The 15,500-nt window shown below is 42.1% G+C and overlaps 1 protein-coding gene across 1 annotated transcript in view; it reads right to left on the bottom strand.

The window, feature by feature from the left end:
- doc2d (double C2-like domains, delta) overlaps nucleotides 1-13,996 on the bottom strand; it is a 29,577-nt gene extending 15,581 nt beyond the window's left edge. The window contains exons 1-5 of the mRNA XM_042422549.1: nucleotides 13,903-13,996; nucleotides 11,332-11,737; nucleotides 10,779-10,858; nucleotides 10,091-10,165; nucleotides 5,719-5,828 (exon numbers count right to left, since the gene is read on the bottom strand). Of these exons, the coding sequence (XP_042278483.1) occupies nucleotides 5,719-5,828; nucleotides 10,091-10,165; nucleotides 10,779-10,858; nucleotides 11,332-11,719 (653 nt within the window). The 5' untranslated portion in view covers nucleotides 11,720-11,737; nucleotides 13,903-13,996. The remainder of the gene's footprint in view (nucleotides 1-5,718; nucleotides 5,829-10,090; nucleotides 10,166-10,778; nucleotides 10,859-11,331; nucleotides 11,738-13,902) is intronic.
- Nucleotides 13,997-15,500: the final 1,504 nt, after the last annotated feature.

Here is a 15,500-nt window from a genome sequence, read left to right as displayed (position 1 = left end):
TTGCTGTTGTTTCTTACTTTACTAATATGAAAAACAAAACACTTGCACTTATACCTCGTCAGCTACTTGAGAATTTGTAGCACGGCTCTTTCGGAGTCACTGTCCTCTAACACTTGATTGACTTGCCTCACTTGTAAGTCGATTTGGATAAAAGCATCTGCCAAATGACAAAATGTAAATGTAAAGCACTGAGTAAGCTATTGAGCGTCTATTATACAGGGAGTAGTGAATGAGTGAATGAGGGAGTGATTTTGGACACTGCTGCTGTTTATTTCACTGAGTTGTAAAAAATGTTCTGATTTCATGTAGTGTGCAGGTAATCAAGTCATTTGTATAGATTGTCTTTATATTACTAAGGGTGACTTGCACCATAATTGAGAGGAAGAAAAATATCCTGTTTGAATTATGTAGATCTCCTATCGCATGTCTTGCTTTTCGCTGCCCTCTAAATTTAAAAGGAGACAACAAATCAATATCCCCTGTATTGCTATAGTTATGCAAAATTAATTCCTCCACGGAGCGCACTTTTTCAGACTAATGGTGATGTTTGATGGAGGGTGAATATTCCATCAGATACAGTAGCATCTTCACAGCCCATCACCTGCTACAATATTCCCTCTGTATTCAGATATTCCCAGATGGACTGTCGCTGCTCTTGATTTCTTCCTCACTCTTCATTTTCTACTCTCAACCTGCCTCTCTCTCTCGCTGCACACACACACACACACACACACACACACCTTCCCCCCTCTTCCTGTTCTCTTCCCATTCCTCTGACATTTAGACGTTTGACATGCTGGCTCCAGCCTTTTAGTCATAACTTATATCTCTAGCAGGGGCCTCAGAATAACTCTGACTCATGACCAGGGCTGTCAGATGATTCATGTGCCTTTGCTCTGTCATACTTGTAAGGTGTCTGTGATGAGACGAAGGTTGTGGTGAAAAGTGACACCAGATCTGCCCCAAACTTGTGGCCCTCTGTGCAAATGCTCCATCCGGTTTCTTTACACCCTCTCCCACATTTTCCGGCTCTAGTATTCCTCTAAAAACCAAGCAGATGCTCATGGAATCTGTTCAACCTTCGGTGCCAAATTTAGTGTGGCGTCACTGGCAAATATCATCCTCATGAGTTACATTAGATGAACAGGGTGTTTTAGCATGCCTGTGTGGTGTCTGAACCTGTGAAAGTATCTCTTTAATGGTTTGAACAAGTAGGAAGAGTGTCAACAAAAAGTGACTTTGATGACAAGTATGACCTTTACTGCGGTACCTTTACAGTTTTTAAAAAAAAAAAAAGATCATTGGCGTGTAAGGAGCTCACTGGTATTTCAAACTTTAGATACTGTATATACTTAATGAATCCCCACTTAGCCTGCCGATTGATTTGTTATGCCATATTGTTTTTAATTCCATGCCACAGGGATTTGTGTTATTTAAGGCTTAATTCTCTGTTTTTTCCACATTCGGGCATTACTTCATGTTCCCAAATATTAATTAAACTGTTCAAGGCAATGCAAATGACGTATGTTTTTCCATTTACCATATTTAACATATTTAAGAGTTTAATATTGTAAAGATAAATTACATGGCTACTTGAAATTAGCCGATACTCTACACTGATTTTTGGGGAACGTTCAAGCAGTGCATGATATGATCTAACATCAAAATCAGAACATATTTTTGTAGAGTCAGTCCAAGTACAAGGTCTTAAATATGCACATGACGGCTACGATATAATGGACTGATTTAACCCTTTGATGGTTTGAAAAAAGAACTTACTTTGAGAAGCGCAACAGAGAGTGGTTAGATTTATGCTAAACTACAGTATGCTTCACTTGTATAAGAGAAAAGGATTTGAGTATGAAGAAGTATTGATAAATTTGGCAAATGTAACACTATCTGAAGTTTAGTGTAAACTTCCCCAACACGAATAAAGATCAGGAGCAGAGCTGTTAACATTACTCTACTGATATACTTGTATCTTGGCTTCCATGCAGTGGATGCACCAGTCTTGAACAGGTGTTTTTTTTATATAACCTGTAACCCACCATATTAATATAGTTAGCTAATGACCCTTGACTTTGGAAATAATGATGAGTTACTTGTGGGCTTATTAGCCAGGCATACTAATGTTTGCAGCTCTCATTAGAGCAGATAAACAAAGTTTATTCTATCCCTTACGCTTTTGCTCTTGTGTTTCTGGATTTAGAAAAGCCATAAAAAGACACAACTCATTAGATATGAAGTACCACTCTTATTAGAGGCCGATGAACACCACTTAAACAGAAAAATCCAAAGTTTGACAGACCTGTCATGCCTACTTACAGCTGCTAAACTACGATTGGACAGTCGCTGTTCAGGGAATTCCTTACAAAACAATCAAGCAACACCAACCAAAAATAAAACTCCCACTCCAACATCTAACTTCTAATGAAAGTATTTTTTTTTCTCCCTGACCATATCAGTACCGGACTGTACAGCTCACCTAAGGCATCCAGTAGCTAATCTCAGCCTCATCCTCCATCCAATACCAAATCAAGTCCTAGATTTGTCCCTATCTGTCCACAGACGGGGACAGTACAAGTCTATTAGGAAACCCGACAGAGGGATGGAGAGATAGAGGGCAGAAATTGAGAGGAGGGAGACCAGACCTGGCACTGACATCATCTCGGTAGTCCTTACACACACGCACGCACACATACACAGACACACACACACACACACACACACACACACACAGGATCTCTTGATCAAAACACCTCCACAGTCTCCATCTCTCCTCTGATAACTGGCTGCCTGATAATCATTTCAGTGATAAAAGCCAAAAGGAGCCTTAAGATTCTACCCAAGGCATGAATGTACAATTCACTTATTCTTTGTGCATTAAGATGCACAAAAAAGGGTTGTGTCATTTAAATGAGGGGAAGGATTGAAGCACCACATTACTACTGTCAAATAATTTTAAATTTGCCCAAAGGCAGAAGCAAACTGCAGTGGAAAAAGAGGGAAATTTGGACCTAATCTTGAAATCATGTCAGCTCCACTACAATATAACAATCTTCTGAGTGCGTCATTCTGACTCATATTCAGACATCAAAGGAGACTCATAAATCCACTTGTTCCCAATGCAGTTTTTCTGTGTGTCAGGTATTTTTTAGAAATTAAATCCCTTTTGAAACAAACTGAATTTTATTGGGGATTAAAATCATTTTAGATTGTGACAATTATGATTTTTAGGACTCAATAACAGACTAAATTACTTATGAGGGTGGAGATTTCTGCACTGTGTTCCAGTTTGGTTGACGTTTCACTCAAGACCCGACCATCACAGGCAGCCTTCCTGCACCAATTAAAGGATTAGCCGCTATGAGGCCAACCGTGAAGTCTGGATTGAGGACATTAGTTATTAGTTTACTCAGCTGGTTCATTCTTAACAACAGACTGGACCTCCGGTGGCCCTTGGAGATAAAGTCTGCACACTGAGGAATACAGTTGTTGAATACATGATATAAATAGAAGACTGCTTTTACAACTTAAAGAGATTTTTTTTTAGCCATTTCATAACCAGCCTCTATTTAAACAGCCTTTTCTATTTCAGCGCATTTTGCTTCAGTATAATAGCTCTATATAATCTTTCTAACTGTAAATGAAAGAATGAATGAGGAAATAAATAAATAAATGCACAAAACAAGTCTTCTCCCTCCACTTAACACACTGCATACAGCATTTGTCCTCCACCGCAAAGAACAGTTTGATAAAATGGTTTTTACACTAAAGAATTGTTTAATGACTCAGAAGTTTTTGGCTTCATTCCAGCTTTTATCAGCATCTCTAATGTGGGCCAAACGGTAAGAAACAGTTTAAAAAGAAAAAAAATATCTGAATGAAAACACCGCTCAGGAACAATCTGTGTTCTTGTATGAAAACCAATTCTTTTAAATTGAAATGGGTTCGGTCTGTGTGCAGCGTAGCCCAGTTGAACTATTTTCTAACATTGCAGTGTCGAGGCCTCCAGGCAAGTCTACAGAGAGACTGAGTCTGGGCACAGTCCTCCCTCTCAGCAATGCACAGAGCATGGGGATCAAAGAGTACAGCATCTCCTCCTCTACGCCCTGCTGGGACCGGCAGAGCAAGATCTAGCAGGGCACAACCCAGTGAGTAAATATCTCTCCAGGGATCGCCCTCTCTGTTTCTCCATTCTCCCACTGCTCGCTGCTTTCTGTGGAGTAACGAGAACAAAGTCTCTCTATTGGCTAATGTATCGTGCTGGCGCCTTAACACATCCAGAGAGAGTTTGAACAGATTTTTTTCCTCTCCCCACCTCCCTGTCTCTTTCCTCATGTCAGACAGCATTTCATTCACTCACGCTTGTTTGCTGTTCTCACATACTGTATTTCTCACTGTCCTTGTTCTTTTGTTTTTGGCTCTCCTTTAAGTAAACTCCTCCCCATCACGCGCCCACTTTTTTTTTTTCCAGCTAAGTGAAATTTCTCATTCATCACTTTTATCCATTTCACTACTCTCCCTCCCTCTCTGAGCCAATCTCTCTGTCTCTCCATTGACCCTTGGATTCTGTCCATCTCTCTATTCTGTCATCTTCCTATGTCTTGGCCTTCCTAGTTTCCCCTTGCACACCCCCTTATCTGTCACTTGGCATCACTCATGCTTTTTCTCCTGCTCTCTTTGTTGATCTTGGCAGCCACCTCTCTCTTTCTCTCTCCTCATCTTTTGCATGACACTGGACACACTTCTCCTCCTCCTCTTCCTCGCGTTGGCTGCCCAGAGCCTCCATGCTGGTTTGTGTCTGTTGGCTATGTCCTTGGACAGAGGTCAGGTGGGTTTCCTTTAGTTTGAGGGGTCACTCCTCAAGCTGCTGTTTACGCGTGTGTGTGTATGAGAGAGATGTGTTTGGAGAGGGAGATTAAATGTTATTTCTGAATGTGTGTACTTGTTAGAGCTCAAGGACATGCACTGTTTATGTGTGTGTGTGTGTGTGTGTGTGTGTTTGTGTGTGTGTGTGTGTGTATCTGTGTGTGTGTGTGTGTGCGTGTGTGTGTGTGTGTGTGTGTGTGTGTTCTCTGCGTACAGAGGAGGGGCCATGCATGTTCTTTCCTGCCAGTGATTGCCCTTGACATACACACAGGAGGATAAGCACACACCTGACTGCCTGCATTTGTGTGTGCGGCTGAGACAAGTGCGTGTGCGCGCCGTGTGTGCTCGTGCACACGTCCGTGCGCTTTTGTGCTCGTGTTTCCTCAGGATAAACAATGCCATCCAACCCTATTATGAATCCGCTGAGCAAACTGACACTGATTGTACGCAGCGCACACGTTCACAAACAAAACAACGCAAAACTCAGCCACTGAATCAACTTACACATGCAGGGTGATACAAGTGCATCTGAGTTTTTGGGCCAAGATGGCTACATTTGACCTCAATCATTCCATATGGAGAGAATTTCTGGGAAGGAGGGTCCGGAGACTCACCACGCAGCCAACACCTGAGGAGCAGCAGCAAGTGGAACAGTTGGCTGGTGCTGCCTGGCTGCAATAATGAATTACCTGGAAAATCCCACCGGGACGCATAGCTGGCTGCTGACAGTTCACTAGAGAAATGGAGGCATGGATCTTCATCCTCTGCATAATAAACTGGTCATTTGGCTGTCTGGGGAATAGTTCTAATTGCTGGCCGAAGTGACACCTAGAGCTTTGTTCCTACCTGAGCGTTTTGGTGGTCATGTCAGCCGCTGTGATGCCGTGATACACCAGTGTTTCATTCCACACTGGGTTCAGTGTATTCTTCAGGGTTTTTGTGCGTAGCTTGTTTGCCTGCAGAGGGGAGAGTAAAAGATATATGAAAAAAGACATCCATGGGAAGGGAAGGATCAAAAGAATGAAAGAGGAGAGGAATGTTTAAAGGGCGAGGGAGCAAACTCGTCAGATCAGCAAGAAAGAAAGAGAATGAGATCATGAAAAAGAAGAAAAAACGAGTGACACTAAAAGATCAAAGAGGGAGAAAGAGGGAGAGAGAGAAAAAGAGTGAGGAAACATCATTTATCTCTGTCCCTCAGGAAATCGCAGACATCTGCTGCCTACTTTGTAGAGGAGAGTGAGAGGACACAAGGCTTTCCTCGCCTCACCTGTCCGTCTGTCTCCTCCCCAACGGGATAAGTCGGTGCATTAGCACCAGCCAGGCCTCCAAAACAAGCACTGTGTCTCGAAACACAGCACAACACAGCGGTCAATTAAATTGCACAACACAATCAGTATGAAAAATTAAAGCTTTCCAGGAGAGGAAATGCCCACAAGCCCCTAATAGCTTCACTATGCATAAATAAAGTTTGCAGCCACTTGCTGATTCATTTCCCACAGTTGCCTTAGGGATGTGTTCATCTTGTTTAAGTTTTTATTTCGGATTTTCTTCTTTTGTATATAATGTAATGTTTATAAAAACCCTCTAGAAATTAGGCTTGCATCATAACAAAATGCCTTTTTACTGATTTTCTATGCATTAAGATTTTCCTCCTCACTAATCTTGGAAAGCTAAAACTCTGGCTCAAATGCTGAAATTCTACACAAATTCGTCTCATATAAATATGGGTTAATAAGACCTTGTAGAGCAAAAAGCAGAACTAATTGACTGTTCTGAGCCGTGGGAACGATTATCAGGTGTGGAAAGTATTTACTAAGTTCTGTAAGTAGAAATCTGAGGTATTGCTTTTTCAATTTTATGCCACTTTACTTCAACTTCAACACACTATCTTACATTTTACTCTGCATACATTTCTTTCACAGCTACCAGCAGTTACATTGCAGATTTACACATACATGAACACATACTGTAAATACAGTACAGCCAGACATACATTATGAGTCTGCTGACATAGTACATTTTTCTTATTGCCAACAAATACCAGAAAAATCCAAAACCAAAAAAAAGGATCCTCCATGTATCCAAAACCTGATATTCCTCTGTGCCATTGAGCTAAGTTTTTGTCAAAAACAAAACAATCAAAAACACATCAATGAGCCACATGGCTGCAAAGGGCAACATGTTTGAATGTGGGCACTAGTTTATTTTGAGTGAGTCCTACTATACACCTTGTATATATAAATAATACAAGGTCATGGTGCTGTAAATACTCACTAGAGCACCAAATGTGTATTAATCTGCCACTGAAAATAGCCCAAGCAAATGTATTATTTACTTCTTTTTGAGTATTTTTGCCAAGAAATTACAGTGCCCAACTGTTGTAGGAAATTACCTTTTTTAATGAAATTATATTGTTATGAATTTTCCATCTTCAGTAGGGACAAGACGAATAAGCTGAGAGCCATAGACAGACTGGAGAAGGACAGTCTCAAGAGTCTCTCAGAACATACTGAGAGACTCTTGTTTTGGTGTTTTTTGTGGGATTTACTGACAATAAATCCCACAATTACAGTCAACTCCACTTAAAATGTTTTGTATGCATTAAAGCATCAGTTCTAATAATACAATAATAAACTATATAAGTATATGGCAGGGGCCATTCATTACTTACAAAAATTATTAACAATTGAGCTGATACAGTAATACTAATACTTTTACTTAAGTAAAATTCTGATTGCAGGTCTCTTACTTGTAATGTATTCCTACATTAAAATTTTTACATTTAATTCAGTGAAGTATCTTCCAGCACTAGTGTCTATGCAAAATTATATGCACTGTATTTCCAGCTGGTAGAGAAAGTGTTCATGCTATTCTCTCAAGATTCTCCTGCTCATGTCTGAAGCTTCAGAGATAAACACCTAATTTCTCTCTCTCTCTCTCTCTCTCTCTCCGCCATTCTGTTACAGTCAGCCTCTTGCTAGCGCCTCAGGGCCAGATGCTGAACCCTCCCTTCCATTCCATCCCCTGTTTTTCTTGCTCTGGTTTTTGTCCACATCCCATTGTTCTGCCTGCTCTGCTTCCCCCTCTTCATCTCTCTTTTCTCCCTCATTCCCATCACTGCCCCCCCCCCCCCCCCCCCCCCCCCCCCCCCCCCCCCCCCCCCACCCTCACCCTTTATCCTCCATTTTCTTCTGGAAAGTTTTTGGCTTGTCAATAAGAGTCAGCCCTCCAGAGTTTGCCCCACGAAGGGGGAACAAGTGTTTTTGATTCACACCAGTTTTTTGATTCATTAATGTGCAGGAGGAGTCATGCACAAGCAGAGTCACGACTCGCAAGTGTGTTGCACCACTGCATATGTGCCAGCACAACTCAACTCAACAACAGTTCCTCAAATAATCATCACTCCCTATTGACTGAATTGGGTTGGTAATGAAAAATTTCCTGAGCACATATCTTACCAAATGCAATATCTACAAACATTTAAAACACCAGTTCCCTTTTCCTGCCCTGTGTCACTCCCTGTCTTCTAAATGTTTTATCTCTCGCCTTCCATCTGTCCATCACACTCTCCCACCTCTCTCTCCATCTGCCTGCATGGATCCTTTTTACTTATTTCACACTCCCTTTCTCTCAATCTCTACTTCCCAAAGGTGTGGATGAAGAGATGCTGGCTGTGGGTGATTTTTCCACGTGTCACAAGAAGGAATGAACAGATGAAAACACCAGTGACCATCATAGAGGCACCGGGAAATACTGTGTCCATGTATGTTTATGTGTGGGAACGCAAGAGGGTGTGATAGAGAAAGAGGGAGGGATGAAGAGAGCATCACACATCTCTGTGTGACTGTGACTAAAGCCTTATGTGTCTGCATATACGCAAGGTCATGTGCTGCATGTGTCTCTGTGTGTGTCTGGCATCACAAGACAGCATGCTTGAGTGTATACTGCATGGTTACACAGCATATGCTGCAGGATGTGAGAGTGAGGAGGAAGGAAAACATGTGGGACCGAGGAGACGAGTGTCTCTGCTTGCAGTATTTTGACAACTCAGTTCTTCACAGAAACTGAAACCTCTTGTGTTCTCGATCGTTCATTACAATACTCGCATGCTGAGTCTGACTGTGGTCAAAAGTAGGTGTGTGAGTGTGTGTCCATCATCCTCACTTCTACGTGTGCTTGCTACCACTTTTCAAGTTACGTGACCCCTGTCTGGTGGACATTTAACAAATTGGTTCATGGGTACTTACCTACTCATTGATGCTTTCTCTGAGCCCCCCCCCCAACACCATACACCACCACTCTCCCCCATCAACACTCGCCTGTTGACGTGAGCCGTGTAACAATCCTCCCTGTTTCCATGACAACCACCTGCTGCTGTCCTCCCCTCATCTGTCTCTCCCTCCCTCCCTCTGTTTCTCCAGTCCCCCTCTCTCTCTCTCTCTCTCTCTCTTTTTTTCACTCTCCCCCCTTCCTTCCCTCTCAGTTGTCTCCCTTCTCTTCGCACACTGTTGGTATTTCAAGGTCAAAGAGGGTCACAGTGAGATAGTGTGATAGAGACAGAGATAGGGGTGGAAAGTGGGGAAAGGAGAGCGATAACAATGGCAGAGAAGACAGTCAGAGGAAGGCTGGAGGACAAAAATCCCCCGGACGTTGTTATTGTTAGCACCTTAGACCTCAGACAGTTGCCTCATTCAACCTATCTTGGCTCAGCATCCTCCCCACGCTTATCATAACCTCATTTCGTGTTAACCTTGAGCCAAAATGGCTGACAACAGGTTGCATTCTGCCGGAGCTGGGGGTTGCTGTTGTGGTGAGCCTTATCTTCTTTGCTGCTTGAGCTGCAAACAAGACAAGAGCGATGCAGCAGACCAGAACATGTTCGTGCTCGATAAAGCAGAGCATTGGATGGGCCACATTAAGCGGCCCACTAAAGCGACCCACTAAATTAGCGCGCTGCCACGTTACGTTTCAGCGAAAGCATTTTGACCTTTTCACGGTGTCTGATAAACAAGAATCGACAAGGGAGACTATTATTTACAAAAAGTAAATAATTGCTTTTTGCTTTTTAAATACTTTTCCAGAAAAGATCTTCCTTTGCCACCGGTTTCTATGTGATGTAGGACTTCATGAGAGAGTGTCAGTGTCTGGGACAGAGCATGTTGCACAGTGTGGTAGCATGTTACATTAATTGCCACTGAGGTAAGGTTGGAGCAGTGACCTTGCTAGCCCCTGGGAGAAGATGAAGCTTGACGTATGGATCAGCCAGCCCATTGGAGTCCATGGCTTTCAGTCCCTGTGGACACAAGCAGACACACACACACACACACACACACACACACACACACACACACACACACACACACACATATACTGTAGTGTCAAAAGTGACGTCATCATGCCCTCAAACACTTCACACAACTGACAGGGTCAGGAAAAGACAGCGAATATGACAGACCTCCTCTACTGTAGTCATATCTCAAGAGCACTGCTGGGTGTTTCTTTTTATGCCACTATTTTCTACTCTCCCTGACTCCTTTGTGTTGTCCTCAAGGGAACCATTCACTGAGATTTACATAATTAACATCATGTGACAGTACACAATATGTAATACAAGGCTTGTGTCCTTGTAGATGGACATACTAAATGTATGTGTCTGCCACAGCAACAGGGTGCTATTATCCAATTTCTTCTTCTTCTATCCAATTTTATTTTCCTATTTCCCAGTACCATGAGATGTTGCTTTAAAAAGGTTGAGAAAAGGCAGTCAGATGTCTTGTGCAGAAGTGCTACAGGAGAAATGTTTTCATTGGGCTCTCAAGGAGGATTATGCAACCAATCACACATAGACAGAGGTCTGTTTATTAGAATTGTCTGTTAGATATTGGATATTGGAATCGTGTGTGTACCTTCGCCTTGTGAATTGTACAATGAAGACAGTTGTTTTCCTGATCAAAGAGCAGGCTGAACTCCAACGTTCCCAGGTAGGCTGAAAACAACACAAAGCACGGCAATTACTGCCAGGAAAAGAGAAAGACACACTCAGTCACACATACACTCTCGAAAGCTCTGACTCACATTTGTAGCAGATGTCCTCTTAAAAACATGACGCCGCCTAATATGAATTGATCTGTCTTGTTTGATTACTGTTTGGGAATGAGCTGAAACTTGCAGGCTGAGTCCCACTATTGCGACATTGTCTAATAAATCATCGGAGATGCGGAGTCACACAAAGTGGGAGTGACAAACACTTTTTGGAAAAATGCTTGACTCCACAATTACTCTGCAAGCATATGTTGTACTTCAGAGGAAAAAATGCATAAATTCATTTTGAGTAAAAAAGAAGGTGACTCTCCACTCTAAAGTTTCAGAATTGACTGTTGTTTTTCTGCTGTTCTGTCTTCTAATTTTCACATGAATGAACACACACACAAAACTTTGGTCACCCCCCTACGAACTCACTGTCATCATCATCAGAGTCGAGCACTTCCTCCCTGTCTCCATCGTTGTCCCCCCTCCTCTCCCCATCTCTGTATCCTCCACCCGTCTCCCCGTTGAAAGTCTCCTCCTTCAGGATCTTCTTCTCCCTCGGGGGCGGTGGCGTGCAGGGGTAGTCGTGGAAACGTGGGAAGAAGTCCGAGATCTGAGGGATGGGGAGGATGGGGCCTGGGCACACATTTATGGCAAAGTGCTCCTGCATAGAGATCTTGACCGGCGAGGGAGGGGGCAGGGCGGAGGAGTGGGGCATCGCCGAGGGGGAGGTGGCGGATGAGGAGGGTGTGGAGGTGGAGGAAGGGGGGATGGCCAGGTGGGAGGTGGAGGGGGGCGGCGGAGGTTTGGAGACGCTCATGTGGACTGTCGAATAGGACTGTGGGGTGAGAATGAAGGGATGAGATGAAGAGAGAAAGAAATGAATGAAAGAAAAACAGAATAACAGCTGGGATCATAGCAGAGGGGAGGAACAAGAGGCTCGGAACTTGAAGAGAAAAACATAACAACACAGTCATATCTTCCGCCTCCTCTTAGTTTCCATATTCTAAGTTTGCACAGCAGCAGCAGCAGCAGCAAGGGTCAATCCTTTTCAAGGCAAATCAACACACAAAATATGTGTTAAAATTCACCACACATCTAAAAGAATCCTGCAGAAATATGTTTCTGTTTTCATTCGTTGATGTAATAAAAGGCCTAAATGGAATTTGCCAGAACCTTTGGCACTTCAAGTGTGACTCACACATTGTGTCATCATACCAAGTCTGTGCTCTGAATGAATATTCAAATGTATTGCTGTAAAGTATGAACAAGTGATGTCACTTTGTGTATCTGCACTTCACTCTAATCCTTCCCTTATCTCTCTCTTTCTCTCCTCTCTCTCTCTCTCTCTCTCATCTGCAAGTCCCCTGAGCAATATTTACATAATACTATTTGGAGCCTTTCTCAGTCCTTAGCATATTTGTCACTAAATGAAGCGTGATAACTGTCACCAAACTCCAACCTCGTTAAGCCAAATGCTATCATTTCCTATTTTCCTCACGGTGATTAAGAGAGACTGGAGACATGTTTTCTCGTATGCGATCCCACAGTGCCTCGGTCTCTTCATTATTTAAAGAGCTGGTTTGATGTCAATGATCACAGGGAAAAACTTCAAATTCAGATGTCAAAGAGTTTCCTTTGTTTGGTGGTGGTGTTCCAGAAAAGGGATAAACTCCCAGCTTAAATTGTTTAAAAACGATAATTTATCATCTTAATGATGATCAAACACACAAACATGTTGCAAACACTGCTACAAAGGCAGGTCATTTGAGGATGCATGTCACTTGTCATCCCCCTATATAATGCATATGTCCATCATGTCACTGGCGGTTAGTGTCATCTTGCTACCGCTGTTCCTTTTTGTCGAGGCAGTTTGTCCATTTTAGCATACGCTGTCAAGATTTTCATTTCCTTTTGCAATTGAAACAACACTGCTCTTTTGGTTTTTGACTGATGCATCTGTTATTTAGACATGAATGATCAGTCTCTTTGCAGCTCTCTTATTTGTCTTGTGGTACTTTGAAAACTCACATATCAAAGTGTTGATTCTAGGGCTGCTGCGACTAATGATAATGTTCATTATTGATTAATCTTTTTTCTTTACAATTAACTGATTAATCATTTAGTCTATTAAATGTCCAAAGATTGTAGAAAAATCTCTTCAAATGTTGCCAAAAACCCAAAAACCTAAAAGTATTCAGTTCACAATTATGTAAAACAGAGAAAAGAAGCAAATCTTCACAGTTGAGAAGCTGGAAAAATAGAGAATGACTTCAGTAATTATGAAAATTTTGCAAATTGGTTTCTTTTAAAGCTCACAAATGCTGTTAATCCAGTATGATTTATCTTTGTAATAGTGTCATTTTGGATATAAAAAGACTTCTTCCACGAGGAGTGTACGTTATTATTGTTTATACAATATGCATGTTGCCAGTAGAATAAACTGAAAATGTTTCAGTTGTGTGTAGAAGCCATGAAAAAAAACTGTAGGTGAAAATACTAAGATTTTGTTTCACTTTGTTTACACCAGTATTAAGTCGTCATAAAACATATTGATTCTTTCTCTCTGACACACACTCACATACATGTTTCTATACTGAACACACTGAAGTTTTTGGAAGCTCATCATAAAGCCAAAACGTCATCTATATCCAAACAGAACAAGACTTCGCTCATTTCCAAACTTGCATCTCCCTCCGTCCTCACTATACTCACCATACTCAGTTACAGCTCTTAAACAGACTCCTTCTGACACACACACATGTGCAACAAGACCATACACACAGATAAAAAACCCAAACTACCCGTTCCCATTTTTGATACCTCCATTCAATCAATTACTCGCACTGCTCTTATGTAACAACACCGAAATTCACTGCTTGGGTATCCACAGACAAATGATCACTTGCAGCATGTTGCTCACAAACTCGTTCACTCTCGACCTCTATTACATACAGAGACACACACACAAATGCACAAATATAGATATCCACAAATACGTACCCAGGGACAGTCTTCATCTGTGCCAGCACTCCATCTTGCCTGCTCTCACGTCCTTAGTCTCTCACACACTGAGGAGCATGCAGACCAGCTTTGAGTCAATATATCCCTCTGTACTCTCTCTCTCTCTCTCTTTCTCTCTCCGTCTCTGTTCATCGTTTGCTCTCCTCCTCTCCTTCTCTCCTCTCCTCTGTCCCTCCCTCTTTCCCTTCCCCTTAGTTGTGACGTATCCAGTTAAAATCCCAGTCAGGCGTTTGTAGACTGTGCATATAGTAATGCCACTCACTTTCTCAGCAGTGAGGAGATTTAAGAGAGACCTGGGAAAAAGGGTTGGGAGTGTGTGTTTTGATGGTTATGGTGGTGGATGAGGTGTGTATGGGGGGGGTGGGGTGGTGGAGGGCGGAGGTGCAAAAAGAGCGAGAGAGGAAGTGACAGACAGACAAGCAGAGCAAGACAGAGAGACAGATGAGGAGACAAACCGACATCACACACAGACAAGCGCTCAGTGACACCAGCAAAAACAAATACACAGAGAGGCAGATATATATACAGTATATGGAGGGAGGGAAACGGGTGTGAAAACACTCAACGCACAAAAAAAGGAAATATTGCTCTGGGATGAAAAAAATCCACCCGCTGGAGGACAGAAAGAGAGGAAATTAAATACAACGTGTTGACTGAGCTGAACAAAATACACTGCCAGCCATACAATCACACTGCCAGATTCATTTGTGTTGGCTAAGACTATGGCCAATATCAGCCAAGCATATGTGTGTATGTGAATGTGTGTGTATGTGTGTGTGTGTGTGTGCTTTGTTTGTACGCGTCCAACTGTGGCAGCTCTCACCTGCCTCAGTAATAAAATGAATCAAAGACAACAAACCATCAATAACAGTGGACTTGTGCAGGGTGACACTGCAGTAAATTATTGCTGACAAGAATGACTGGATGAATGAGAAGAGTAAAGAACGGATGAATGGCTGCGAGGGTGTTTAAAAGAGAGAAATTTCAAAATTTCACAGGCAAAAGTATGAGGAGTAGATAACAAAGTTGAAAAAAAAACTTCAAAGGATTAGAAATGGACATAAAAAAATGAAAACTCTCATTGAGAAAGCTAAAAGCACATTCCCTTTGTTGAGTATAGTGTGGCAGGAGAGCTCCTTTGATTGCAGCACATGGCGGAGAATATAAAAACATAACATTTTCATGTACTGCTGGTTGGAAAGTCATCAGAGCACAAATTGATAACTATGTAATTCTCCATGGTTGAAAAGTAACAGATGAACAACAAGCGCGGTCAATTAAATTAATGGTCAGCTAGATGTGGACACGTGCTCATCCATTTGTAAACACTTTGATTTACTTTGGGCATCTCATTACTATCAGCGTTACCTCATCAATACTGTGTTAACAGACCATTACACTGTATATTCATTAATTTGCAAAAGGAACATGAGGGCTAAATTAGTTGAAAAGAGATAAATGAAAATTCAGTCTACCGATGCCAAAGCTATCTATCTATAAATAGGTGTTTTAGACATGGTCCGCATGTTTTAAGTGGTTAAGTATTTTGGCTGTCTGAGTTCTTGTCACGTGGACAG

This window comes from Thunnus maccoyii, chromosome 2, assembly GCF_910596095.1.
Source record: "Thunnus maccoyii chromosome 2, fThuMac1.1, whole genome shotgun sequence".
Taxonomy (NCBI): Eukaryota; Metazoa; Chordata; class Actinopteri; order Scombriformes; family Scombridae; genus Thunnus; species Thunnus maccoyii.
The sequence above is the reverse complement of the archived record's forward strand: the minus strand, read 5'-3'. Positions and strand labels throughout refer to the sequence as shown.